This window comes from Bos javanicus, chromosome 8, assembly GCF_032452875.1.
Source record: "Bos javanicus breed banteng chromosome 8, ARS-OSU_banteng_1.0, whole genome shotgun sequence".
In the NCBI taxonomy this organism is placed as follows: Eukaryota; Metazoa; Chordata; class Mammalia; order Artiodactyla; family Bovidae; genus Bos; species Bos javanicus.
The window spans coordinates 89436597-89461255 of NC_083875.1; the positions used below are offsets into that span (position 1 = coordinate 89436597).

The window sequence follows — 24659 nt, forward strand, 5'->3', positions numbered from 1 at the left end:
ACAATGTAACATTAAAAAAAGACTAAGTGCCAAACATGGTTTGCTCTTGGCTGTACAACTTTAGACAGTTTGTTTTTTCTTAATATTTTTCTGGTGTCATGTTACTAACACCATGAAGGAAAAAAAGTTTCTTTTTATGGCAAAGTTGAGGAAAAACAAAACAAAACAACTCCACATATAATTCACGAGTGTGAACACATAAGGCACTGAGTGTGTAAACCTCCCCACACAGCATGAGGTGTCCTACTCGTCTACATGCGGAGTACACACAGCAAGTGAGTGTGACCTAAGCGTCAGTCACGCCCCAGCCACCCTGGACCCTATGTACCCTGTACTTTCGTGAGAGCTCACAGGCTTGGAATTATCCACTGACCACCCACGACGAAGGCATGGAGCTCCTCAACTACTCAGCTATTCCATACACCCAGCCAGGGCCCAAAAAACAGTCACACAACTGCTACATGAAACTGTGATTTTTCTATATCAGTCAATCAGCCTTACTTATCGCCACCATGTAAAAGGAAAACACCAGGTGGGACAGCCTAAGGGTCAACATGTTGGGGATGACTTCTTTTCAGCACATTATATAAGCCACTACCACCAAGTCTTCAGAGGCTTCAGTATCCAGGCACCCAAAAGAAGCACTAGGACAGGAAATGTAAATTCTTTCTCCATTCAAAAGGTATACGAACTGGGAAGCTCTGTTTTCCTCATTGTTTCTTCTTTCTCCTTGCCTCTACACAGGGATGGGCCTCAATTTGTCAAAAGGCATTTTAGCAACTAGAATCCAACAAAATTTTTTCCTGGAAATCTCAAAATCTGTGTGACAGGAAAATGCTTCAATTTGATGGACTAAAACTTGAGATCAAATACTGAATACAGTGCAATTTAACACTTACTGCAGTGAGATTTTCTGTATCATTGACAGGACAGAGGTGCAGATAAAACTGCCTGGGAAAATTAGAAGTTACACTGTACAGTTCTAACATTACTATTTAATTAAAAAAAAATTCGTTTCTCTGTACTGCAAAGTGTTATCATAATGCAATGGTAGAAACAACATTTTCACAATGGGCTATGGAATTCAGTTGAACCAACGACAGAATCTTCCCCTCCTGAGGCATGGCAATGCTTCCTAGCCACCAGAGATGAAGACACTTGCTAAGTGATTCTCTGGAAAGAGCAACACCAGGTGTTACAGCCTGGCCATAAACAGCTCCAACAACACAGAGAGTCACCTAAGTGCACTTAGGAGGCCCCTGCCACCCCACGATGTGAAGTGTATGCAGTGTTTCAGGTGATGTCCCTGCGTAACTGTCCATCACTGAGGAGAAAAGAAGAAAGGGGAACAAAGAGCAGGAGGCTGCACTCACCTCTGATAATACTGCAGAGGGTGTCCCCATTTCTCTGAGAAGAGAAATGTCAGTAGAGGTGGAGCGTAAAGGCCCCCACTTGGGCTGCTTTTGTATCTTTGGTATCTCACTGTTTTCTGGACTCTGCAGTTCAGGAAAATCCAACCTGGTAAATCCAAACTCAGGTTTGGAGGCAGATCCACTCTTTTCAATGATTCTGGATTTCCTGTCTGTTCGTTTATAATAACCATCTGCATTTACAGAATTAAAAGTAAGGGTAAAAATTCAGAGGTTGTTTGATGACCTGTATTCACACTTCAGTTGCAGTGTAGAAAGTCTATTGCTACTGATGCAACAACATATTATTGTCCAAACAGCCTGATTTTTGGTAGCGTTGTTAACCTCTGAAACAGTGGAAAACATAAATGACCATGGGGGTCACCAAGCAGAAAAAAGCAACATGCTGCAAATCTTAGGAGTAATTCTCAACTGGATGAAATAGTTACCTTAACCTGATTGTGCAGCTGGGCATTTCAATTATTCTCAAAACACACTTTAGAGTTTTGTGAGATTAAGGGGACTCTTGCGAATTTCCTTTAAATAATAAATTTTCCATATTTTAGTTTGCTGGAACGAACTAGAGGAAAACAAGTATTAATAGAATTAAACTTATAACCTCTCCCACCTTTCTCCTTCAAATGCAAATGAATGATGCCATAGGTTACAATTCCATAAAGCCCCAGCATTTTAAAAATTGTTTAATTATAAGGCTAGAGTTATTCCAGTTAACTGTTCAACTCTTCTTTCACATTACCATATACCAGAGGATTTATAAATGACATCAACACAAAGAGAAAATGTTACGTATCAAATAACAGTAAATTACACATGTAAATAAATGACAAACCATTTCCAGTAAGTACACTATTACAGAGGTTTTAAGTTATTACATAAATAGATGATGGCTGTGATCAAGGTGCAATAGTAAATAATTTACAGGAAAAAAAAACCAAGGTATCATGTATAATCACTAACTTTCAACCAGAGACTGGAACAGCAGTTCTTAAGCCCAGAACAGACATGTCCTTTGAATAACCATCCTGCCCTGGGTTTGGTATTGTTCAGGATGGGATTTAAATTGTAGTCAACTCTCTCCCCTACTGAAAAGTGTTCCAATAGAAAACCAGAGAAGCTATTTTAGGGATCAACATGATCAAATACAGTACAAGGATATGGCTGTAATTCACTATTTAACAAGTATTTTGAGGTGGTTGATTGTCACCTACTTGCTATGTGATTTTACAGAAGTTCTTGCATAAGACAGTGTAATACCATCTTTGGATAAACTCCAGGATCCCACAGGAAACTTGATTGCCTCAGTTTTTCATGATGAATAATAAGCCCACAAAAACAGTTTAAAGAACAGAAATGTTTCTGGGAGTAGACAGGGTAGAATAATATAATACACAGAGCATGTTATTTTTACCTGATTTCAAACTATTCTCAGCATGAATGGACACATGAGGTGAATCTTTGACTGATTTTAAATCTGATGATACAGGTCCATCAGTTTTCTTACTGTCAAACTTCTGTTCATCATAGGTTTTCTTCTGCAGGAAACATTAAAAAATAACATTTTTAAGAACACAATCACTATAAAATAAAGGTTTGAATCCACAAATTCATAATTACAACTCAATCATTTTTTAAAAAGGTTAAACCATATGAAATTTTAAATACCTTAAATAACATGCAAGAACTGGCCTGTTCTTTATGTTTTAAATGCTAAAGTGGCCAACAACACCAAGACATTTACAGACCTTAAACACAGCTTTTGTGTCTTGTGAGAGAGGGCACGTGTGCTCACTTCGTGGCTTCAGTCTTTGAAAACCTCCAAAACAACTGGGCTGGTTGTCATCATATGGGGAGCCGGGCACTGGGCAAACATTTTGTGGTGACTGAAGGGTGTAGGGAGAGTAGGCATATGGATGAAGAGGGATCTCAGCAGAGAAATACTGAGATGGAAAAGCTGAAGCTCCAAAAGCCATATCATCGGTATAGAGTTTCTGTCTAAATAAAAAGGGTAAATTTTAGTTGCAGATTTCATACCACAAACCAAGAAGCTTAATATTTTATAATAAACAAAATTTAAACATACTATTTTTGAGGTCATTCATTCTAGCACTGAAATACCTCTAATTAAAAACCAAATAAAACCTGTGAGCACTTCTTAACCTGCAAACAAAGATGCTGACTAGTTCCATTTTTTTCATTACGCAGCTGAAACCTCCATAACAGGACCCTATTACAAGGAATATTAGAAAAGCCCAAGGATGCTCTAGCAGCTTTCCACTCTCATGCTGTCAAAATATTCGGAAATGCCTCACTCCAGCAACCCTGACCAAAATTTAAGCCATCCAGACCACTCTCTTGGCAGAGGGAGCTTTTATAGAGCCCCCACTGCCCATCCAAATTCCACCCTGACAACCTCCAGGGGCCTGCTCCCTGAGGCCTCTGGGCACCCGCAGACAGCCTGCCCAGCCCCTTTCCTGTTCCAAGCCCACTGCCATATCCTGTGCTCTACTGACTCAGGGGGCTGGGAACACTGTGCACAACGTGGTCCAGGAACTACATGTCCTGCTAATAAGATGGAACTGTCTGTGAACACTGCCACTGCCTCAACTTGCTCAAGTCGCAAGGCTGGAGTGAACTATAATTTAACACTGATTTTTTTGTGTGGCAAATTTAGTATAAGGCCAGAGGTTTCAACCGTTTTGCAACAAAGGTTGATACAATGATAAACGCTAAGCAACTGACTTAATACAAATCACAGTATTCTCATTCCCACAAATAAGCACCAGCAGGTGTTTCCATGACTTTCGAGGGCTTTGAATTATTTGTAGCAAATCAGTGAAATCCTGAAGTGTAGGGTCCACTGAAATGTAGGAAGAGTCAAAGCTAAGGATGCTGCTAAGTCGCTTCAGTCGTGTCCGACTCTGTGCAACCCCATAGATGGCAGCCCACCAGGCTCCCCCGTCCCTGGGATTCTCTAGGCAAGAACACTGGAGTGGGTTGCCATTTCCTTTTCCAATGCATGAAAGTGAAAAGTGAAAGTGAAGCAGCTCAGTCGTGTCCGACCTTCAGCGAACCCATGGACTGCAGCTTTCCAGGCTCCTCCGTCCATGGGATTTTCCAGGCAAGAGTACTGGAGTGGGGTGCCATTGCCTTCTCCCAAGCTAAGGATAAGACACCCCATATGATCTTCCAATTGTTCGAATGTCAGGAGATACAAGCATAGGCACCAACTAGTAGAATTTGTATTTCTACTCTGCTACAAGTAAGAGTCTGCAATGAAGGAAAGGAGTCACTATAAACAGGCTAGACCTGTAACACACTGACAGCTGCCAAGTCTCCCACGACCTCCTTCCTGTCAATCTCATTAACCTCTACTACATGGTATCTACTTCTATCACACCACCTGAAAAGCTCCACTAGCCTGGACTTGACCACCTCTGCCCTCTCCTTGCTCTCACTCATCTTCCAAAGGTTCCTCCGTGGCATGGTTCCCACCACACTCTCCCCATTTCACCTGTCAGACTCACTCTGAGCCAGAACCTCTCCTTTTGCTCAGGACTTCACTTCAACATACTCGCCTTCCAGCACTTTTATCACCTCTAGGCCTCTATCTCCAATTTACAGGTCATTCTCACCCACCCAGCACACACAGATCCAAAACATACGATCCCCAAACCAGCCCCGCTGCCAACTTATGCTCTCACAAACGATCCCCAATCTTTCCAACTGGAACTAGCTAGGATCTTTCCCACCAAAACCCGTAAGAACACTTTTCTACTGCAGAAAAGTCTCCCTGTATTTTGTTCTCTATTTCCAGTGCCTAACTCAATCAGAATACTGCAGGCCCCCAGGAGTGTTCCTGATCATTGCTCACAGTGAACTTACTGTGTGTGGAAAACTTCCTGGGTACCAAGCCTTGTGTTGAGAACTTTAGGAGTCTTTGTCTCCCTTGAGCCCCTTCACAGCCCAGTGAGGTCGATGCCATTAAGCCCCGTTTAGTAGAGAAGGGAATGGCAACCCACTCCAGTATTCTTGCCTGGAGAATCCCATGGAGAAAGGAGCCTGGCAGGCCACAGTTCATGGGGTCGCAAGAGTTGGACATGACTCAGCAACTAAACCACCACCACCACCAACCCAATCAAAACCTTCAAGCCCGTTTCCTTAAAAGCTGAGCCAGAAACCAGGTGTGATTATCATGATCCCACCCAAAATACTCCCAAAGTTCTCTATTTCCTATCCAACAAACCTAACTTTTCAGCTGTACCATGTAGGCCAGTGGACTAGTGGCTCCCCTCAACAATGGGACCTTACTTCTCTACTGTCTCCCAAATATCTTGCAGCCGGTCCCCTCTGACCTGTCAGGAATCCAGTCACTCCTCCACCCACCAACTTGACATGAGCCACACTGTGGAGAACCACTAATTCACATAGCGTATGTGCATGCTTAGATGCTCAATCGTGTCCGACTCTTGAGACTCCATGGGGCCCACCATGCTCCTCTGTCCATGGGATTTTCCAGGCAAGAATACTGGAGTGGGTTGCCATTCCCTTCTCCACGGGATCTTCCTGACCCAAGGATTGAACCCAGGTCTCCTGAATTACAGGCAGATCCTTTACCACTGAGCCAGGGAAGCCCCAGTTCTCACAAATGAGAGTTTTAACCTAAAAGCAACCACTGGCACTGTAATTTTCACATTATACTACAAGATACCAAGAGCAAGAGCAGCTGAACTCAGGTCAGAAGGACTGAATGCTAATTCTGATCCTGGTGCTATCTCCTTGAGAAATTTGGGACAAACATTTATAGCCTCAGTTTTTCTTGTGTAGAAATAACACTACATCTCCCTGCCAAACTCATGGATTTTGGCAAGCATGAAATGAATGTATTCAGTAATTCCCAAACAAAACACACACTTCCTCACACCTGTGTTACACAGGATTTGTCACAAAGCACATACTATGACAATCAACAAAATCATTTTCTGGGGAGGATGACTGGCAACAGAGAACTTACTTTGTTTGCATAACCTTTATTTGTCCATTATACCAGTAAATACTCAGTACTTCCCAAACATGGCCATTCTACATACTAGGATACTTCTAATGATATTTGTCCTGCCTACAACATAAACTTGAAGGAGACTGATAGTGTGTTTTCTTTCATCTCCACCATAGTTCATGAGATAGGCCTTCCCCCACTTAGGAACTAGTGCTTTTCCATATAGTAGCCTTTAGCTAATGAACTCCAAATGAATAGATGAGTCCTTTGGCATGCACTGCTAGAAGTACTAGAGGTGGACATTCAGCAAAAGGTCACTCCTTCCTTTAAGGACACAGAGAACTAGGTTGCTACAGCAGAAGAAGTAGAAAAGAGAACATGTTTGTTATAGAAAATTTCAGTCCTTTTTTCAAGGCGCAAGAGATCTCCATTTAAACAAAATCTGATTATAGCAAAACAACTCTTAACTTATATTAGAATTAACTAGATAATCACTTCTTCACTGTGTAAAGTCTCACCACTTCATCCCCACTTTAAAGGCTCTCATTCTTTCTAAGCTTGCTCTTTGGTTTCATGACTCCAATGTCCTTAAATCGTTTTCTTGTCAGGCAGGAATATGGTCAGTCAACCTTTTCAGTGGTTATAAATATTAAAAAAAAAAAAAAAATCAAAGCTATAAGGGAATAAGGGGTTAAAAAAGCATAATTTTAAAATTCAGCATCGAGCATCCTTAAGCCTCTGATTAGTCTCAACGTGTTATAGCTAGAATGCTGCTTTAGCTGTATGACTGTTTTCCACCTTTATTTTAGGTCACTAGAATTTTACCCAGCAGATGGCTTAAGAGTTTTTATCACAGACTGAGATACAGCTTGTATTTTATCATGTGAGCCCACTCAAGGTAGGAAATGACTTAACTGAGACCCATGTCAACCTTCCTATTACAAAGGAAGAAATTACAATGGAAAACTTGGCATTCCTACCAAACACTTTCAAGCATATTCTGTCAGGACTTCAATTTTAGTCAAAAAATATAACTTTTCTTATTTCCTAAACATACCAGACAATCCAATGATTTTATTTATTCCAACTTTTATTTTTGTGAACACAGCTCTAGAATTTATATGAAGTATAAACTATTTTCAGGTACACCATGCAGGTATGGGGGGAAAAGGTAACAAGTCTGACCCAAAACAACAAAACATAAAGATAAGGATTTTCACATAAGCATAAAGGTGATTCATGCCTTAAAAATAAATCTACAAATAATCCACACAATCATGTGAAAGACTTAACACTTATTTTTCTACCTTCAGCTAATAAATGGAAACCATTTTGTAACTACCTACAGAATAAATCCCGGGGAGGAAAAACAACATTTAAAGGACAAAATAAGCCTTCTTTCAGCTCAAATCTGTAAGAATTTATAACCAAAAATTTGTAGGATCCATCTCCACAGGACAGTTATAAAGCAAAACAGTTAAAAGCAAACCTCAGCAATTTCCAAACACTTTATCTGCACAGAGAGGCAGCCCTGGTTGCTAGCCCCCCTCCATCACTGAGCAGCGTTTTTCAATGTTACACCCTAAAACTGAGGAGCATGTTTATTTATTTATTTGGGCTTTTCTTTGCCCCGTTTGCTCTCACCCACTTGTTCCTGCCATTTCATCACCCACAAATACATGATACAGTTTTAAACTGTAGGCACAACAGACTTGCATTCCCCATTAATAAATGCAACGCAGTCTCCGTATTTTCTCTGCCCCAAATAACCAAATGAATATGGAGGAAAAAAAGGAGAGCTGAATCTTCAGTTTTTCGTGTGCTACACAGTTAAGTTGTGCTGTACATTTCCTTCTTGGATGAGGAGCATCTTCTCCAGTTGCTCTGAAAACGTTAACGTGATAGCTGCAGAATATTTCCAGTCTAATTACCATTAAAGTCAAGCAATAAGGTCCCCATGTTAAGGCAAGACTTTGGGAAGAATACCTACTCAGGCACTGCTAGTTCTTGGACACATGGATAGTATGGGGTGGCTGCACAGCTGGGGAAAACCCGCGCTTCTGAAGACTCTGACCATCCCACATTGAGCCCAGCAAATTTGGGGACAAATGGTTTGACATCTGCTGACAACTTGATGCCCTGAGGAGAAAAAGAGGGTTATGGTTACAAACTTTCTAAGATCAACCAAGTGGGGAAAAAAACAACAAAGAGTCCCTCCCATCTCAAAGCCCCAGAAATGCTAATCCCAGTGCTGCAGTTCAAATATATCTGCCCAGCAAATACAAGAATTTGTTAGCAATTTCTTCCCAAACCCTTTTTCACTAGAAAAGCCAGTCTATCAAATATTAAAAATAGAAAATAAGGACAACCATTTAAAGTGGGAATAAAAGTCAACCCAGACTGCAGAGTTAGAACTACAAGTGACGTTTCCTTATCTTTAAGGTAGAATACAGTAGTTTACCTCTCGACTGAGTTAAAGGATAACAAACTATCAAACTTAACTGTAGCACTCAAAACGCACATGCTCCTTAGACTTTATTGGTTCTATTAAATTTCTCAAGGAACTTAGAACAGCTGCTTTTCACTCAGCGAACCAATAAAGGCTGTCTTATTAAAAACCAAAAGCAAGTTTTGCCAGAAAATCTTTGTATCGCCACAAGCCCTTGAAATATGAATATAAAACGTTGGTTGGATTTTTCTCTCCGTTTTTAGATCTGTATTGAGAAATATACTTTCACTAGCAACTTATAATCATGTTTTTTCATTCTTGTGAAAGCCGGTTTTTGCGATAGTCAGGGCTCCTGCTAGAGGTTACTCTTAGCTAGTCGAGCAAAGACTTCCGCTTCAGAAAACGTATTCACAAGCTTTAAACAAATGGTTCCTGCGCACGAATGCGGTAAGGATACACGGTCGCGCAGCTCCTCCGCAGCCTCGGGACTAGTGGCAGTTTCCCGTTGACGGAGTCCTTCCTCATTTCGTTTAACCGCGGGCCGTGTGGACGCGCCCGGGGCTAGGGATCGCGGCCGCCCGGCCCGACATCCCCCGCCCTGTCCCCAACCAGCCTCCGGCCCACGCTAATCCACTTCCCACCCCATCCGCGCAAGGCCAGCACTCTGGGAGGCCCAGGGCCGCCATCCTCACCTCGGCCGCGGGCTCCCGCCGCCCCTCCGATGCCATGGCGGGCGGCTGGGAAGAGGTCCGGCCGGGGAGGCAATAGCCGCCCCGTCGGCTGGCGGGACCGAAGGGCGACAGTCCTCCTCCCTGCCTTTCCACCTTCGGAGAGGACGCCAGGAAGTGCGTCACAAAAACGCGCCTCGGCCCGCCTTACTTCCGGTCGGAAGTGCGCGGGGCGGCAATTCTGCGCCTGCGCGAGGTACTGGCATGGTGAGTACTTGAAGCTGCATCCTCGCGCGTGTAGTTTGGAGTTAACTTGAGGCTGTATCCGCAAAGATAGCGGACAAACCGCGGGATGTGGTTAGCCAGGCCCGCACGAGGGGTCGGTGCACGGGGTGGCGGGCACCTGGAGCTAGAGAAGGGTCTGTGGGGAGTTGGGGGCCTTAAGGAAACCGCATACCTTGTGGACCTACAAAGGGAGAAAGTCAAGATTTGGCATCTTACATTTCCAGGAGCCTAGAGCAGTTTGGAGAAGGCAATGGCAACCTACTCCAGTACTCTTGCCTGGAAAATCCCATGGGCGGAGGACCCTGGCAGGCTGCAGTCCATGGGGTTGCTAAGAGTCGGACACGACTGAGCGACTTCACTTTCACTTTCATGCATTGGAGAAGGAAATGGCAACCCACTCCAGTGTTCTTGCCTGGAGAATCCCAGGGACGGGGAGCCTGGTGGGCTGCCGTCTATGGGGTCGCACAGAGTCGGACACGACTGAAGCGATTTAGCAGCAGCAGAGCAGTTTGGAAGTAACCACGAAAAAGAATTTCAAAACAGCTCAGTTCAACAAAGGGCTGTTGACCACTAGGAAATGTGCTGGGAGAGGAAGAGATGGACAAGCAGGGTGGAAGTAAGCAATCCTAGGGCAGGTGGTGGTAGGTAGAATGGGAAGTAGAGGGCGGTGCCTGGGAAACGGAGTGAGGGAGGGGGAGCTCAGATCCTAGAACTTTTGCTTACTTGGTGAAAAGTGGAAGCTGTTTGACCAGTAGAGGTTAATTAGGTTGAACATCCTAAACTGGAGGCTAATTGTAGGTTCTCTGGTGGCTCAGAGGATAAAGCGTCTGCCTGCAAAGCAGGAAACCCGGGTTCAATCCCTGAGTTGGGAAGATCCCCTGGAGAAGGAAATGGCAACCCACTCCAGTATTCTTGCCTGGAGAATCCCATGGACAGAGGAGCCTGGCGGGCTACAGTCCACGGGGTCGCAGTCTGACACGACTTCACTTTCACTTTCTGTTGAGTGACTACCAGGTATTTCAAGCAGTAAATGCAGGCAATTCCAGCTCATCTCCTGGTGGTCTGTGCGCCTCTCACAGGTCAAAACCTCCAGGGTGGAATGAGGCTTGGGATCTGACAGTAAGCAGTGCTGGAGATTGAGCATTATGCAGTATGCTGGTCTGTGCTAAATACAATCAAGTTTACTTAACAATTCTGAAGTTTTTCTGTTGGCCCAACCCTGAACCTGGAGCCAGTGGACCCATGGGGATGGGAGTAAGTTCTAGGCTCTTGCCCATCACCACACTGCCCTAAATATTTATCGTGCTTATTATGTGAAAGCACTACCCTTTTCAAAGAGAGGTGTGTACAGAGGACCAGCATACTGGGGGTCTTATGCTTATTGGCAGCTTAGCTAAAAGGTTTCTTCAGCATTAGCAATGACGATAAAAAGCCTGTGTTTGGATTAACTGAAATATTTCCTTAGCAGTTAAAAGAATTGGACACAAAATGCACACCATGTTAGAAGTTTTAAAAATGCTATGATCCCCCTTTGGCACATGGAGAAGAGAAATGGGGTTAAGTGGTTTCTCCCAAGGCAGTAATTACATAAATAAGTGAAGTAACCCAGAGTATTAAGTTGGGTTTCTTTTTGTTCACCTGGAGATTCTAAGACAATTCTCTAGGAACTAAACAACAGAGCTATAAAATCTACCTTGGCTCTATCAAACTTATCCCTAGTTCTTAGTATCTTCATAAGTGAATTTAAATGGTACCCGGAATCACAACCAAGCTGATAGGTTTAAACCCACTTAACATTTTATTTCTTTGAAGTGAATTTATTTCCTCAGGACTATAAAACTGAAATCATCCAACATCCTCAACAGTCCCAAGTTAACCTTAAGAAAACAAACCTCAGTAACTTCAAAGAGTAATAAATGCAACGTACAAACTTTATTTAACAAAAGTAACAGATAATGTCAAACAGGCACTTATATTAAAAGAAAAACTGACTAGAAGAAATTTTTATCTTAAAACACCTTACAGTAACCTACTTGCAGTTGCATTTAACTGAGCTCTGTTGCTGTGAAGAATACAGCTCATGCACAGGTATGGATGAACAATTTGTACATTTTTCAAGTATTCACTGAATACTACCTTATATACACATATACATTAAATTTGAGAAAGATTTAATTGATGATCCCCAGATAAGCTTCATTTTTGTTGATCTTTTGGAAGAGGCCGTCTAAAGAGAAGGATGTGTGGTTCTGTGGAAACAAAATGTTTTATATTAATATGGTTAATTTTCATTCCTTCAACAAAAAATTATAAGAATTCTCAGTTGAACCAAAATAAAGTAAATCCACAGTCAACTGATGTTATTTATTAAGGTATCTGAAATTTTGCTTTTAAGTTACTATCAACAATAAACAAGAAATCAACATTAACAATGAGAATTTCCCCCCAGTTAATTTTACACACTCTGGAGAAAAGGAAAGTAAAGAAGTCATTTGAGAAGGGTTTCTATCTTTAGAATCTCAATTCCAATGAAAAGTAAAGAAAAAGGTTATCTGTTGAGGGGAAAACAGTTAACACCTCATTAAAAAACCGTAGGTCCCAGGGGCCCTCCTGGTAGATTCTGTTTCAGTAGGTGGAGGACTGAGTAGGAACCTACAGGTAAGGTCCTCAGTTGCTTTGTATTATCTGGAGAAAGACCTTTTTAATATAATTACATGCTCCGATCCCAAGATAGTTACAAGTTTGAGTTTTTGCTGCTGATGCTTTTCTTTAAAAGTATAAATCAAGATAGCTTTAGCTTTATCTAATTCATATCATTAAGTTATGGCTCAGTTGGTAAAGATCCACCTGCAATACAGGAGATCTGGGTTCGATTCCTGACCTGGGTCAGGAAGATTCCCTGGAGAAGGAAATGGCAACCCACTCCAGTATTCTTGCCTGGGAAATCCCATGAACAGAGGAGCCTGGCACACTACAGTTCATGGGGTCGCAAAGAATCAGACATGACTGAGTGACTAAACCATCACACTTAATTCAGCTTCTATGCCTTCAAATTTTATTCAAAGCAATAAATCCTCTTAGATTTATTGATAACCCCCAAACACCATGGAGTTTCTTAGTCTAGCTTACTAATAGTTTACCAATAATCTAGAAAACTGTTCACTTCAAATTGCACCAGTTTCTATACATAGAACTCCTAGACACACAACCCTAAATTAAGTTCTTAGTTTTCAAATAGACACCAGAATTCTAAATATATTTACGGCAAAATACTTCAAGATACTACTAGCAATGACACAGATTTTAAAATAGAATAACCTGTTTGTTTCTTTTTTTACTTCATAGGTTATTTTTGCAGATACAAGAATACATTCTTTTCACTATGTAAACTGTTGTTTACTATAAAATTAGAACCCTCTCTAGGAAGTCATTCAAAAATAGTCAAGCTGATCACTTACTTAGGATATCACTTACTTAGGGATATCATTGAAACATCAGTATTACTAACAGATTTTCAACAACCACTATTATTTTCAGTCAATTAATGCTTCTCTAAAAACTTACCTGGTTCATGAATCATGTAATGAACCCAGCCTAGACTCTGTTGGACACCAAGTCTCCTCCACTCCTCTTCAGACATCAGATGGGTTTTTGGTACTTGTTTGGAAAGTTCTCTGGGTAACATGACATGTCTGTTAAAAAAAATATAGCCAAATATTAGTACTCTATGTGGATATGCCTTTCCTACAATTATGGTTGCTTTACACATCCATCTTTAGGACACTTAAAAAAGAAACCCTGTTACATTATCACTGGCATCAATCTTAAGAACTACTTAAGTAGTTCGACCACCTTTAATTCTTATTTTTGATGGCCTGTGTTCAAATTAGAAATTAGAATATGTACTCTAAAAGTACAAAGCATTTTATTTAAGATTAACATTTTTCCCTAATAGAGACTGCTTGCTAATTGTCTCAATCTTCTTCAGGAATAGAACCTCAAAAACTAAGTGGGACACACGGTTATCCAAAACACCCCAGCCTCCCCTGCAGCTACCTCTGATCACATGACTAAATCGACCAATAGGATAAAAGCAGAAAATATGCACCTTATGGAAAGCATCCTAAAAAGAAAAGAGCATGCCCATTTTCATTTTTCGCCTTCCTGTTGGTTACAAAGCAGATTGATGTGATCAGGGAGCAAGAGAAGTCATCTAAGACCATAGCTGCTGCTGCTGCTAAGTCGTTTCAGTTGTGTCCAACTCTGTATGACCCCATAGACTGCAGCCCACCAGGCTCCCCGGGTCCCTGGAATTCTCCAGGCAAGAACACTGGAGTGGTTGGGTTGCCATTTCCTTCTCCAATGCATGAAAGCGAAAAGTGAAAGTGAAGTCGTGTCCGACTCTTCGTGACCCCATGGACTGTAGCCTACCAGATTCCTCCATCCATGGGATTTTCCAGGCAAGAGTACTGGAGTGGGTTGCCATTTCCTTCTCCACTAAGACCACAGAAGTAATCATAAATTGAGAATGGTCCCCGATTGTAAGAGCTGCAAATAACCTGTTACCTGATTTCTATCTTCTACCTAATTGTTGATTAGTCTCAAGAGAAATGGACAGTGCTTTTGTACACATCTTATGTATACCCTACAAAATACAGCAATATTTTATGTTTAAGTGGAAGTCACATCCCTACCTTAACCATAAACCATAGAAATAGTCTAACCATCATCAAGATTTGATGACAAGGGAAAAATCTCTAAGTAGCTTCAATCAGATGGAGAATCTACATGTATTTGTTTTCCCCCTGCATGGGTATATATTGGGCTTCCCTGGTGGCTCAGAAGGTAAAGAATCTACCTGCAACGTGGAAGACCCAGGTTTGATCTTTGGGTCAGGAAGATCCCCTCCAGAAAGGAATGGCAGCCACTCCAGTATTCTTGCCTGGAGAATCCCATGAACAGAGGAGCCTGGTGGCCTACAGTCCATGGGGTCACAAAGAGTCGGACACGGACTGAACAACTAACACTTTCACACTTTCTAACTACATATAAGGAGAATTGTTCCCCAAAGTTAACTGTCAGTACCAAGTGCTTTTCATGGAGGGTGTCGAGGTAAAGAAGGCAATAACAGTACAAACAACAAAGGAGCTACTAAGATAACATTGCAGGATACAATTAAATTTCCTTCTCTGAAGATTACTGCCCTGTTCCATAAAAGTTTAAAGTGGCTTGGTCAAGAAACAACAGCTTTAATTAATACTGGATTAAATATTAATCCAGATTTTAGTAAGATTGTAGTTATATTCTGTCCATTACTGCATATCCCCAGCTGAATTCTTGGTCAGCATCACATAACTGAACATTATTATCAACACATTACAGGATTAGAACTGTGTAGTATATAAAAATAAGACAATTGACTTCAAACAAAGAGACTTTTCCAATGCAATTAGGTATTACTAATCTGCAAGGCTGCCCAGAGAAATCATCAATTTTTCTCCAGAGAATACAGATTTACAAGACATTAGGGAGAGAGGGAAAAAAGGAGACCGACCCGCTGTTACTGAATGTACGCTTTCTAACTCAGATAGCTTTCTTGGAAATCTAAAAGGATAGCAGACAGAAAAGAAGGTCACTGTTTGGCCCCGCCTACACGTTAGCAGTTTCCCAGGATGCAGCGTCCTAGTCACCACCCTGGAGGACTGGGCGGAGCTGGTGTTTGAAGCCACACCCTAGTTAAGTCTCCGGTAAGCGTTAAGGCCATTAAGTGTTAAGAGTTCCTTTCCTCCCACAATCCAATTTGCTTATCTAACACATTTAGGAACTACGCTCTAGTTCCAGCACATAATGATGCAGAAGCCAAAAAAAAAACAAAAAACAAAAGCCTCAAAGCAAAAAATTTGGCCGATATAAACTAACAGAAAAAAAAAATGCCCCAAAGTCGTTCGAGTTCTCAATTTAGTCTCAAATGGAAGCCCCTTCAATATTAACCCAAGGTTACCACGCACCAGCACCCGCTCAAAGTCGCCATACCCACACTACACATTCAAATCCCAAGCAAGCTCGTTTTGGGGGGGATTCCCCCACAAACTAATTTTTAGTGCCATCAACTTCAAAAGAGTTTCTCTGGCGACGTTACCTGACCAAAATCGCCCTTCCGACCGCCCCTCGCCCGCTGTGACTGGGGTGGGGGGCGTTTGCCTGAATGCCATGTAGGCCGAAATTTTTAGGAACAGCTGGGCTTTTATGCAGGCGTCGACTCTCCGCGCCAGGCTTCAGCCACGCCGGGCCCCTTTAGGCCCTCGGTCCCTTTCCTTTAGGGCGGCAACTCTGCACCAGAAGCGGCCCCTTCTGCGCTCCAGCTTCGTCCCCCTCACAGACAGGAACAAAGAGCGGAAGGCGGCCGGGCCGGCCCGCCAGACGAGGAGAGGCGCGCGCTCCCACCCCGGCGGCCCGACCCCAACACAACAGCGACTCCCGGCTGGCCCCCGACCTGACCTCCGGATCCCAACCCTAACCCCAGCCCCAAGCTCTTCGACCCCGACTCTGGGTCCCAGGTTCTCTCCCCTGACCGGAGTTCCAGCTCAGGCTCGCCCGAGGCCGCGGCCGAGGTAGGCTGTCCGGCCTGCTCACCGGTATTCGTAGTGTTCATCGAAGTACTTGTCCGAGTAGTAGATCTGCTTATGGGCCATCCTGCAGGTGGGCGGTGGGCAGCAGCTGACTAGAGCGAAGCGGCGCGAAGACAGGGCGCAGGTGAGGGAACGTCCGGGTCAGGTGAAGGCAACGACTCGACTGAGACCAACCGACCGTAAGCCGAACGAGCCAGGTTTGAATCCGACAGCCCGCCGCTGATTGGGTAACGATGTCGACCAATCACCTTCCGCGCATCCTGCGGGGGGGGGGGGGGTTGCAACCGGCTCCTAGCCTATCGTCACCGCCTTTCTGTGGCGTTTGCACAAGATTAGCCAATCAGAGGCCTGTTGCGAGGTCGTCCCAGGAAAGAAGTGATGATTGGCGTGGCGTGGGGGCGGGGAGCTCCTAACGAGAAGGGAGTGACCATGGAAGGGCGGAACCAGGACGTTAGGGGCCATAGGGCGCGTGCGCAGGGGTTTAGAAGGTTCCAGGTCCGCTGAGCCGTTTGGACAGCCAGGCTGCGGGAGGGGTATGGTATCGCGAGGTTTGGCGAGGCCCGGGAGTGGGAGGGGGCTGCCTGTAGAGCTGTCGTTAGTTTGTCGGCGCACCCTCAGCTGCCGGTGCTACGTGACTGAAGTACGTGGGAGGTGAGGAATTCCGGCAGCCCTGCTGCTGCTAAGTCGCTTCAGTCGTGTCTGACTCTGTGCTATCCCATAGACGGAAGCCCACCAGGCTCCCCCGTCCCTGGGATTCTCCAGGCAAGAACACTGGAGTGGGTTGCCATTTCCTTCTCCAGTGCATGAAAGTGAAGTCGCTCAGTCGTGTCCGACTCATAGCGACCCCATGGACTACAGCCTACCAGGCTCCTCCATCCGTGGGATTTTCCAGGCAAGAGTACTGGAGTGGGGTGCCATTGCCTTCTCCGCCGGCAGCCCTAGACTGAGGGAAAGACAGAGAAAGAGGGAAGAGTGAGGGGAAGAGCCTTAACCCGGGCGCGCCCAGCCGTTCTGTGGCGTAGAGATCCGGAAAGCCAAAGCTGTGCCGGGACGTGAGAAAGACGTCAGAATACCCCACCGCGGCGAGGCCGCATGGAGTATCCCGGAACCTCGCCCCAGAGTGCTGCGGGGGTGCGGTGCAAGGCGGTTGCCCAGAGACCTCTGTTAGGGGAAAATTGTCTTCCCACGCCGTTCGCACATTCTGACAGCTCTATAGATAGGCGTGTGTGCGAGCGTATGGGAAAATAAAAATTACTAAAATAATGATGTTTGGTAGAGGACGACGGTATTAAAAGTGATTTGTAAAAATTCCTTTGGCTTGTTACTCTTGAAATCTAATTTAAAATTAAGGTACTTGTAGGGGGTTCCCTGGTGGTCTAGTGGTTAGGCCTATGCGCTTTCAATGTCGTGGACCCTAGCTAGATCCCTGGTAGGGAACTAAGATCTCACATGCCCCGTGGCCAAGAAGAAAGTGTTTTTCACTTTTTCCACAATGAGCGTGTGGGTAGTGCAGCACAGTACCGGTAAGAGCTTCATTGTCCTGCCACTGCTTCCCTCCCACGGGATGATCGTTTTATCCTTTGACTCTCAGCCTAAGGATTCCCTGTTCCGAAAGTCGTCTTCATCACCTGTTCGGAGGAAGTCCCCACCGTCCCCAATCCTCTCCATTCTTGCCCAGCAGTTGCACGCTCACTCGGGTACTGTGCCCCCACCCGCTCTATAACATATCTTCCAGTAAACCACTGTGGCAGGCATGTCTGTTTTGTGCACCACTTTATACCCGGCACGTAACGGTTCCTTGTGCTCCACTCCCTAATTTTCAAGCAACAATTAATTTTCAAGTAATGTATGCCTAAATAATTAAACATAATAATGTGCCGTAATAATAAAGTTGAGAATAAAGAGATTTTCCTGGTGATCCAATGATTAAGATTCTGAGCTTCTCCTGTAGGGGATACGGGGTTGGATCCCTGGTGGGGCAGGTAAGATCCTGCCCATGCCAAACATCAGGGCCAAAAAAAAAAAAAAGATATAAATAAACCTTTATGAGAGACGGTTAAGGAAATCACTAACTTTTTGGCAGAACTTAGGAAAGAAAATCTTACTAAGAGGTATGTAAGAGACTGCTGTGAAAAATCTCAAACAGAAAAGCAGAATAGTAATAAAATCAGCTTCCATAGACCAGTTGCTCACCTTCAGCTGTTAACATTGGCCCATCTTGTTTCAACTCTTCCCCTTTTCCCTATAATATCTTTAAAGAGAGTCCAAATAAAATGTCATTTCACTCTGAGATAATACATTTTTGTATATATCAGTACACGGTATAGAGTCTCAAGAAAAACTTTAAAAATATTTTAGCACCATGTCATTTCTACACTAGTGATTCCTCTTTTTTCTCTAATAGTTGTTTTCTACTTGGTCTCTCTGTCTTTCCTTCATCTGCTTCCTCCTACCTGTCTTCCTGTACTGGCTCAAGAAGCCAGAGAAAAACTGAAGAGTCCTATGCCAATTAACCTAGAGCAGTAATTGAAAGTCCAACTGTATGGTAACAGCTGCATAAGGGTGAACAGGAAAAAACGTTGAACTATATACTTAAAAAGGGTGAGCTGTATGTATGGGACATGAATATTTCAGCTCAAATTAAATTTTCAAGAAAGAAAAACCACTGGACATATATGGCTTTACAGAAAAGTTTTACCAAGTTTCCAAGTTCTACCAAGAGTTTATTTCATAGAATAAAGTCTTCTGCTCTATAAGAATTTATTAGGCAAGAATAATATTGATTCAAAAAAAAAACACAAGAAAGTAGATGTCCCTTTCACTCAAAGACATACATGTAAAAATTTCAAATAAAATGCTGGCTAACGGAATCCTATTGTGTTTCTTAAAAGGATGATTTTACTATCTCCAAATGTAAGAATAGTTTAATATTAGAAAATTTGTTGATCTAATTCACCACATTAACAGTGTAAAGGAGAAAAAAATGATCCTCCCAATGGATGCAGGGAAAAAAGTTTGCTAAAATTCAATGCTCCTATAATCAGCAGTAAAGAACCTACCTGCACTGCAGCGGGAGCCTCAGGTTCAATTCCTGTGTGGAGAACCCCTGAAGAAGGAAATGACAATCCTTTCCAGTATTCCTGCATGGAAAATCCCACTGACAGTCCAAGGGGTCGCAAAAGAGTCGCACACGACTTAAAAACAACAACAATGGATGCAGGAAAAAAATTGCTAAAATTAATTACTCCTATAATACAAACTCTTAGTAAACCTACCACTCACTGGTGATACCACTCTTAGCAATTAGAAGTAAGAGGAAGCTTTGTTAACCTTGTAAATCTATCTGTAAAAAACATAATTCTTATGAGAAAACATTGGAAGCATTCTCTTTAAAATGTTCTATTGTCTCCAATTAGATTGAACAATGTTTGAAAATCAGCACAATTAAGAGAGGTTTAAGACAAATTAGTAAGAGAGAAACAATTGTTTGTGACTGATGTAATCATCTATATGTATAAGATTAATATCCAAGGTCTATTGCATTCCTGTACACCAGAAACAATAACTAGAAAACCTATTTAAAAATAATGTATCAGCATCAAATGTTACGTACCTAGGAATAAGCCTAATAAAGGATATGCAAAATTATGAAACTTTGAAAAACATAAATGAAGTCTTGAATAAATGGGCAAATATACTGTGTTCTTGCTTAGGAAGACTCAGTATGGTTAAAATATAAATTATTTCCAAATAGATTGTAGAGTTAGTCTAATTCCAATAAAAGTACCACATTCAAAGGACTTAACTTGACTCTAAAATAATATGAATAAGGAAATGGCTAAGAATAGCAAAGACACTTAATGGACTCTAGCAGATCATGATTTATTAAGAACCTATGAACTAAGCTAGTGCAGGTGATGGAATTCCAGTTGAGCTATTTCAAATCCTAAAAGATGACACTGTTAAAGTACTGCATTCATTATGCCAGCAAATTTGGAAAACTCAGCAGTGGCCACAGGACTGGAAAAGGTCAGTTTTCATTCCAATCCCAAAGAAAGGCAATGCCAAAGAATGTTCAAGCTACCACACAATTGCACTCATCTCATACACTAGCAAAGTAATGGTTAAAATTCTCCAAGCAAGGCTTCAACAGTACGTGAACCGAGAAATTCCAGATGTTCAAGCTGCATTTAGAAAAACCAGAAGAACCAGAGATCAAATTGCCAACATCTGCTGGATCATCGAAAAAGCAAAAGAGTTCCAGAAAAACATCTACTTCTGCTTTATTGACTATGCCAAAGACTTTGACTGTGTGGATCACAACAAACTCTGGAAAATTCTGAAAGAGATTGGAATACCAGACCACCTGACCTGCCTCCTGAGAAATCTGTATGCAGGTAAGGAAGGAACAGTTCGAACTGGACATGTAACAACAGACTGGTTCCAAATCAGGAAAGAAGTACATCAAGGCTGTATACTGTCACCCTGCTTATTTAACTTATATGCAGAGTACATCATGAGAAACACTGGATGAAGCACAAGCTGGAATCAAGATTGCTGGGAGAAATATCAATAACCTCAGATATGCAGATGACACCACCCTTATGGCAGAAAGTGAAAAAGAACTAAAGAGCCTCTTGATGAAAGTGAAAGAGGAGAGTGAAAAAGTTGGCTTAAAGCTCAACATTCAGAAAACGAAGATCATGGCATCCAGTCCCATCACTTCATGGCAAATATATGAAGAAACAGTGGAAACAGTGGCAGACTTTATTTTTGGGGCTCCAAAACCACTGCAGATGGTGACTGCAGCCATGAAATTAAAAGACACTACTCTTTGGAAGAAAAGTTATGACCAACCTAGACAGCATATTAAAAAACAGAGACATTACTTTGTCAACAAAGGTGCATCTAGTCAAGGCGATGGTTTTTCCAGTAGTCATGTATGGATGTGAGAGTTGGACTATAAAGGAAGCTGAGTGCCGAAGAATTGATGCTTTTGATCTATGGTGTTGGAGAAGATTCTTGAGAGTCCCTTGGTCAGCAAGGAGATCCAACCAATCCATCGTAAAGGAAATCAGTCCTGAATATTCATTGGAAGGACTGATGTTGAAGCTGAAACTCCAATACTTTGGCCACCTGATGCAGAGTTGACTCATTTGAAAAGACCCTGATGCTGGGAAGGATTAAAAGTGGGAGGAGAAGGTGACGACAGAGGATAAGATGGTTGGATGGCATCACTGATTCAATGGACATGAATTTGAGTAAACTCCAGGAGTTGGTGATGGACAGGGAGGCCTGGCGTGCTGCAGTCAATGGGGTCAAAAAGAGTTGAATACGACTGAGTGACTGAACTGAACTGAATTGAACTTACTAGCCTGGGAGATGAAAGCAATTGTCTGACGGTTAGCACATTCTTTGGTTCTACCCTTCTTGGGAATTGGAATAAGGATTGACCGTTTCCAGTCCTGTGGCCACTGCTGGGTCTTCCAGGTTTGCTGACATAATAATGAATGCAAAACCTTGATGGCATTCTCCTTTAGGGATTTGAATAGTTCTCCTGGAATTTCATTAGATCCACTAGCTTTATTAACAGCAGTGTTTTTTAAGGGCCACTTGACTTTACATTCCAGAATGTCTGCCTCTGGGTAACTAACCACACCATCATAGTAATCCAGTTCATTAAGATATTTTTATACAGTTCTTCCATGTATTCTTTCCATCTCTTATTGATCTCCTTAGCGTCTACTAGGTCTCTACCACTTTTATCCTTTATTGTGCCCATCTTTGGGTGGAATGCTACCTTGACATATACAGTTTTCCTGAAGATATCTCTAGTCTTTCCCCTTTTGTTGTTTTCTGCTATTATTAAGCACTGTTCATTGAAGAAGACCTTGTCTCTTCCAGCTATTTTTTGGAACTCTGTTAAACTGGATGTACCTTTCCTTCTCGGAGAAGGCAATGGCACCCCACTCCAGTACTCTTGCCTGGAGAATCCCATGGGCGGAGGAGCCCGTTGGGCTGCAGTCCATGGGGTCGCTAAGAGTCGGGCACGACTGAGCGACTTCACTTTCACTTTTCACTTTCATGCATTGGAGAAGGAAATGGCAACCCACTCCAGTGTTCTTGCCTGGAGACTGCTGGGGACAGGGGAGCCTGGTGGGCTGCCGTCTATGGGGTCACACAGAGTCGGACACGACTGAAGCGACTTAGCAGCCCCTTTCCTTCTTTCCCTTGCTTTTTACTTCTCTTCATTCTTCTGCTATTTGTAAGGCCTCCTCAGATAATCACTTTGCTTTCTTGCTCTTTTTTTTGGGGGGGGGGGGATGGTTTTGTTCTCCACTTAAAATATTATGGACCTCTGTCCATTGTGCTTCAGGCACACTGTTAACTAGGTCTAGTCCCTTGAATCTATTCATTACCTCTACTGTGAATTCATATGGGACTTGATTTAAGTCATACCTGGTTGCCCTATTGCTTTCCCCAGTTTTCTTTAGTTTAAATCTGAATTTTGCTATGAGAAGCTGATGATCTGATCCCCAGTCAGCTCCAAGCCTTGTTTTTGCTGACTGTATACAGCTTCTCCATCTTTGGCTACAAAGAATGTAATCAGTTTGATTTCGATATTGACCATTTGGTGATGTCCATGTGTAAAGTCATCTCTTTTGTTATTGGAAAAATGTATTTGCTATGACTAGTGCATTCTCTTGGCAGGATTCAGTTAACTTTTGCCCTACTTCATCTTGTTCTCCAAGGCCAAACTTGCCTCTTAACTCAAGGTATATCTTGACTTCCTACTGCTGCATTCCAATCCCTGATGATGAATAGGACATCTTTTTTAGGTGTTAGTTCTAGGATTTCTTCTAGGTCTTCAAAGAACTGATCAACTTCGGCTTCTTCAGCATTGGTGGTAGGGGCATAGACTTGGATTACTGTGATGTTGAATGGCTTATCTTGGAAATGAACCGAGATCATTCTGTCACTTTTGAGGTTGCACCCAAGTACTGTATTTCAGACTCTTTTGTTAATTATGAGGATTATTTAATTTCTTCTATGGAATTCTTGCTCATAGTAATTGATGTAATGGTCATCTGAATTAATTTCACCCATCCCATCCATTTTAGTTCACTGATTTCTAGGATGCTTATTCTTACCATCTCCTGCTTGACCATGTCCAATTTCCCTTGATTCATGAACCTAACATTCCAGGTTCCTATACAATACTGTTCTTTGCAGTATTGGATTTTACTTTCTTCACCAGACACATCCACACTGAGCATTGTATTCACTTTGGCCCAATTCCTTCATTCATTTTGGGGCTACTAGTAATTCTCCACTCCTCCCCAGTAGCATATTGGACCCCCTTCAGACTTGGGGCACTCATCTTTTGGTGTCGTATCTTTTTGGCCTTTTATACAGTTCATGAGATTCTCATGGCAAGTGCTAGGGTTTAAGGAGATCTGTGCCAGGAACAGGGTCAAAGACCAAATAAGTATTGCTTTCATAAATCACAGTATCACAATATGAAGTATCAAAAAGCCCAATGGGATTGGTAAATCATGCTGGCCTGAAAAAAACCCATTTTAAGTGCTATCATAGTGTGTTGAAGTGATGATTGGTTTCAGCGAAACATTATCACATTAAATTTAAGTCAATTTAATTTCTATTTAAACTGAAATTAGTTTAGTTTGCATTTAGCATTTTGTTTTCTTTGTATAAAAGTTTTAAACTTTATTCTATTTTGTGTATTTAAGTAACATTATAATAAAAATGGGTTTTTTTTCCCCCCTAGTATAATGGATGTAAAGTTAACACTGGTAGTTGAGGGGATCTATTTACTTTCAAAAGGGATCTGTACACTTCTTACGTTTGAAAATCCCTGCTAAAATATAGGGCTATCTCATTCTGGTCAGCCATGAGGCACAGCCTCTGGACACCCTTTACCTCATGGTCTTGATGCCAAAAACTTGACCACAAGTTTAAGTGCACTGATGCCAAATAAAATCTTGGAGACAGAGTTTTGGATGAAATGAAAAAGAATACCTTTATTGCTTTAGCAGGCAAAGGGGGACACAGACTTGTGCCCTGAAAAACTGTGTGTACCAACCCAGGAGGATTTAGTGAGAAATTTTTTAGCAATCATTCAAGGAAGGAGGTGCTGATAAGGATTCGGTGTGCAGAGCCTGCACTCCTTTAATCTGGCCT

General features: G+C 42.5%; 2 protein-coding genes across 8 annotated transcripts in view; both read right to left on the reverse strand.

Annotated features, from left to right (window-relative positions):
* SECISBP2 (SECIS binding protein 2) overlaps positions 1 to 9722 on the reverse strand; it is a 34450-nt gene extending 24728 nt beyond the window's left edge. For 6 of the 7 annotated variants that reach the window (XR_009738171.1, XM_061426312.1, XM_061426311.1 and 3 more), the window contains exons 1-5: positions 9568 to 9722; positions 8417 to 8565; positions 3173 to 3422; positions 2839 to 2962; positions 1374 to 1603 (exon numbers count right to left, since the gene is read on the reverse strand). Coding sequence is in view for 5 of the 7 variants with exons in the window: in XM_061426312.1 (XP_061282296.1) it covers positions 1374 to 1603; positions 2839 to 2962; positions 3173 to 3422; positions 8417 to 8565; positions 9568 to 9603 (789 nt within the window). In the remaining 2 variants the exon portion in view is untranslated. Of the gene's footprint in view, positions 1 to 1373; positions 1604 to 2838; positions 2963 to 3172; positions 3423 to 8416; positions 8566 to 9567 lie in introns of those variants that run through there. The other variant, XM_061426314.1, reaches the window with a different exon arrangement.
* A 2016-nt stretch (positions 9723 to 11738) lies between these two features.
* Positions 11739 to 16672, reverse strand: CKS2 (CDC28 protein kinase regulatory subunit 2). Its single transcript, XM_061426315.1, has 3 exons — positions 16462 to 16672; positions 13393 to 13520; positions 11739 to 12077 (listed from the first exon to the last, which is right to left on the reverse strand). The coding sequence occupies exons 1-3, from the start codon at positions 16518 to 16520 to the stop codon at positions 12025 to 12027; spliced, it is 240 nt and encodes a 79-aa protein (XP_061282299.1). The 5' UTR covers positions 16521 to 16672; the 3' UTR covers positions 11739 to 12024.
* Positions 16673 to 24659: the final 7987 nt, after the last annotated feature.

What these genes read in the sequence shown, in the direction of transcription:
- CKS2 (XM_061426315.1), bottom strand. Translation starts at nt 16,520, where the DNA reads ATGGCCCATAAGCAGATCTACTACTCGGACAAGTACTTCGATGAACAC. An exon ending in GATGAACACTACGAATACCG is followed by an intron (nt 13,521 to 16,461) that starts GTGAGCAGGCCG and finishes TTTTTTTAACAG; the next exon opens with ACATGTCATGTTACCCAGAG. An exon ending in TTACATGATTCATGAACCAG is followed by an intron (nt 12,078 to 13,392) that starts GTAAGTTTTTAG and finishes TTGTTTCCACAG; the next exon opens with AACCACACATCCTTCTCTTT.